The 4,212-nt window shown below is 29.9% G+C and overlaps 1 protein-coding gene across 1 annotated transcript; it reads left to right on the top strand.

The window, feature by feature from the left end:
- Positions 1-1,398: 1,398 nt before the first annotated feature.
- Positions 1,399-2,990, top strand: LOC124539888. The gene is made up of 3 exons (XM_047117248.1): positions 1,399-1,563; positions 1,930-2,182; positions 2,526-2,990. Exons 1-3 carry the CDS (start codon positions 1,432-1,434, stop codon positions 2,843-2,845), a joined length of 705 nt encoding a protein of 234 aa, XP_046973204.1. The 5' UTR covers positions 1,399-1,431; the 3' UTR covers positions 2,846-2,990.
- Positions 2,991-4,212: the final 1,222 nt, after the last annotated feature.

The raw sequence follows: 4,212 nt of genomic DNA, 5'->3' as shown, positions 1-4,212 counted from the left end.
TAATTAAATTAATTTAGTGTGCCTATGTAGACCCAATTATCTTACAATTAATTGTATATTCAATTTACTATTTTACTTGTATAATCATAATAAATATCACAATGTAGATTGTATCAAAAGAAAAAAGTATTTTATTTCTTGTAAATATTTATCTTACGTCTTATCGTGTATATTGAGTTTGTTTTTTTACTGACCCGCTAAATTTTAAGGTCATAAGTGATAAAATAACTTATTAATGGTAGCCTTATTCACCATAAAAATCATGTGATGCTGAATGTATTTAATTTTCAAAGTTAATATAAAGCTCATTGAAAATTTAAATAAAGTAAGAATATCAATAGTATATATAACTATAATTTGGCTTGAGTACGAGTAAACTTTCTTAGTGATTAATATTTGAACCTAAGACCTTTTTAAATTTAAAGTGCAGTGACCTCAGATGGTCATCTAAACGTAAAAGAAAAAGTTCTTTTCTTAACAAGAGTTCACACAATACAACAAAGCAATTTGGGATGAGTGAGCCGTTTCCAATACGACGGATGTTCATAAACTTAAATTTCCTGTGATTTCGATTTGCCAATTGATTTATTAAGAAAAAAATAATTTATTATTTCCTGAATTGTAATGATAAATGAAACTGAAGTGTATTCCATTAAAATATATATGTATAAGAAAAAATATTCGAATAGAATGTCTAGTTTACTAGTCCACTTTTGTATGTAATCCAGTTTTATCTGGATTTATCCAGAACTCAAAGAAACATCTAGAATAATACCTAACAGTTTAATATTGATGTATTTTCTGTTGTTCTAATTTTGAAATCATAACGTTCAAAGCTATATAGGTACTCAAGTTCATTACTATATTAAATTTTAAAATATAATACATATACATACATATATTGAAGTCTTTAAACACAAATATAATTTGCCAGTGAATTGAAAAATCACTCATTATCAATTGGTAAGATTAAATTAACTGTTTATCGAAGGATCCGCTATTATTCTAATCGCAGAATGCCAAATTGAAAAAAGTATTATTCTATAAATATTAAAACCAATTGATTATTTTAAGATGAAAAATAATAATTATATTCATTATGATTAATAATTAATTTACTTCATCAAACATAAATTGTAGTCAATTATTTTTAATAATCTTTATTTTAGCGTTTGATCGCCAAATAATAACATATTAAATTAAGTGTTAACAGCATATTAGACGAATCAAATATTTAGTTAGGCATATTAGCAGCGTCATCTAGACTCTGTACGTATTCATACGATGTCCCAAAAATCAACATAGCGCTATCCATTACGCTGAGGTAACGTCAAAGTTTCATCACATGAGACATATGACCCGTAGGGGGGGAAGTGCCATAAAACAGCCGTTGGTACAGGAAACTTTGACAATTGAACATTGAGTGTAAAGATGAAAGCATTCATCGTTGTGTGTTTAGCGGCTTTCGCGGCGGCGATGCCGACCTCCAAGGAAGATGGCATGGATAAGTTCATCTCGACGCTGAGGGATTGCGTCGAAACTGACACCATGCTGTGCCTAAAGGTGTGTGAAGTGTTGTGATGTGATGTGATGTGTTAATTTGTGTGCGATTGAGAACAATCGATCGATTACATTTTTTGGTCCCTATATGTCTATAAAGACAAAAAAATCGTAAAACTTTTTTAATACGGTGAAACAAAATGTTTACGAATAACAAATTAAAATAGAGAAATAGATATAGTTTAAAAAAATAGAATCTTCTTTAAATATCCTTTGTTAATTATTATAATATATTATAATTATTACTCTAAAATAATTTGTTATAAGTTCTCAGGATTAACGTACAAAATAAATAACAGATTTACTTTAAAATAATATTAGGATTATTCAAAACGTTTAATATAATAAATATTCCTTGTTAATTTCCAGGAAAAAGCAATGAAGTTCACTGAAAATCTCGCTGTAGCCAAGGACCTAAGCCTCGTGGATGGAATAACCTTCGCCAGAACCGGTTCTCCGCGATCAGCTCGCAGCTACGACCCCTTACCTGATGACCCCAAAGCCAGGGAACTCCAAGTAGAAGAGAGGATCATGGACAACGTTGTCGATTTCCTGGATAACCATGCTCTCCAACTGAGAATGCCAAAATCCTTCACAGAAGATAACTCAGTTGATGAGGAAGGTGAGAAATAAACACTCTTTTTATAACCAATTTAAAAACATTTTGTTAAAATTAACGCGAAATAAAGACAATTAACTAAAACGCCTACTTTCACAATACAGTGAGCACGTTGAATTAATTTGAATTCTAAATACTTAAGCGAATGAAAATAAGGCTAGAATCGCTAATTTATCAACAGCCTCTTCATTTAAATATTTAATCATTTCAATCCTTCAAATTAAATTAATTGAGCAGTTTTTCTAATCCGCATTCCGCGATACTTTAAAATTACTGTAATAAATACTAGTTCATAGATTAAAATATTCCGTTATTGAAGCAATAATCAAATAATTTCGTCTCCTAGGTCGTGGCAAGAAGAAGAAGAAGCTCAAGAAACTCCTTCCTATCCTCGCCCTCATCAAACTGAAGCTCGCTGCACTCGTACCCCTGTTCCTCGGCATCATCGCCTTCGCAGTATTCAAGGCTTATCTTCTAGGAAAACTCGCTTTCATCGCTGCTGCCTTTGGTGCTCTGAAGAAGCTTCTGGAGTCGAAATCAAAGAGCGGAGGTGGTGGATGGTCTGAGCCAGCTCATGAAGAGCACGGCTGGGATAACGGCGGTGGCTGGGGAAGATCCCAAGATGCCCAAAGTCTGGCCTACGCTGCTCACATCAAACAAGCGTAAAAATCGTGTATAGGCTTAAATTATCTAATTTATTATTAACATCTAAGTTTACCTTTTAAGGTACTTATTTATTTTCTATATTTTGACGACCACCGTTTTATCGTGATTAATTTTATTCAATACTTTTATTATTTTATATTATATTTTTATTTTCTTCCATAAGTTCTTGACTGATTTTTTTAATTTAGTATATGTATATTTAGTATATTCTCTTTTATATAATTATTTTACGTATTATATCATGATATTATTACTCTTATAGATTTTATTAAGATAACTGGTATGCTTACCAAATATTTTTTTAAGTTTTTGTTCGTTCCAAAGATATTGTTTTATATGTTTTTAGTTGATTCGTAATATATTTATATTGTATATTTTATAGCAACTGTTTGTTGCGCTTGCGAGTATAATTAGTCATATTTATTACCGATTTTATTTATTATACGAATAATTACATAATTGTGATTGTTTTACGATTGAAACACATAAAATAAAGAGTCGTTTACAAATTTTATATCCGTTTATTTTTTTCTTTTTAAACTGAAACCAGAGTATCAAGTTCATTGAATAATGCTGTAACATTTTATATTGATAACGTGATCAAATTCATAAAGATTTTTGGAGCTAATATATCAAACATATATTCTTGATTCTTAGAAATAATAAATAAATTTCAAAGATCACTGTACATCACCATAGTAATTAGTACCATTGTCTACAACTGAATCTTCTGATCCTGGGAATGTCTCCATTTACTAATTGACGGAAAGCATAACTGTCTCTATTGTATATCTACGAAAAAAAAAACTCGGCCAGAGAACTAAAAGATACAATACTTCTAGTTCATGTGTGAGAAATACGTACCATAGTTTGATGGTGAAAGTAATAACTCGGTAAATTAAATTTTATAAATACAAGCACAGTAATTAACCTCCACATTTATGTATGAACTCGTAATCACCTGACGTATTTACTACCATAGTTTTGTAACGGTTCAATTTAAACAAATTAACAATTTAAAATAAGCTTTCTTTTTTTTTTATTTTATGCAAAAATTCATATCACGGTTTTTGTATTATATAATAAATAGCGAGACGTTTTCTCTGCGTTTAATATTGAATAGGTTACAAAATTGAACGATAAATACAACTTTATTGCTAGGACATTTGTGTTCATTTTCGTTTAACACCAAAAAGGACCTTTAACTCATTTACATCAATCAACAGAAAATAGTACCATAGCAAACGAGTTCGTGTGTACGCTAAGCAAATAACATCTCCGCTATTTAGGTTTATGGGACTTTCACTCTTAAATATTTGCAAATAAATCTATAATCATATATACATATTTAAAAAAAAAATTACGTG

Source organism: Vanessa cardui, chromosome 23 (assembly GCF_905220365.1).
Source record: "Vanessa cardui chromosome 23, ilVanCard2.1, whole genome shotgun sequence".
Lineage (NCBI taxonomy): Eukaryota > Metazoa > Arthropoda > Insecta > Lepidoptera > Nymphalidae > Vanessa > Vanessa cardui.
The sequence above is the reverse complement of the archived record's forward strand: the minus strand, read 5'-3'. Positions and strand labels throughout refer to the sequence as shown.

Bases quoted from the DNA above. Each gene is read 5' to 3' on its own strand.
- LOC124539888 (XM_047117248.1), top strand. From the start codon at position 1,432: ATGAAAGCATTCATCGTTGTGTGTTTAGCGGCTTTCGCGGCGGCGATG. The intron at 1,564-1,929 runs GTGTGTGAAGTG...GTTAATTTCCAG, and splicing joins ACACCATGCTGTGCCTAAAG to GAAAAAGCAATGAAGTTCAC. The intron at 2,183-2,525 runs GTGAGAAATAAA...TTCGTCTCCTAG, and splicing joins TAACTCAGTTGATGAGGAAG to GTCGTGGCAAGAAGAAGAAG.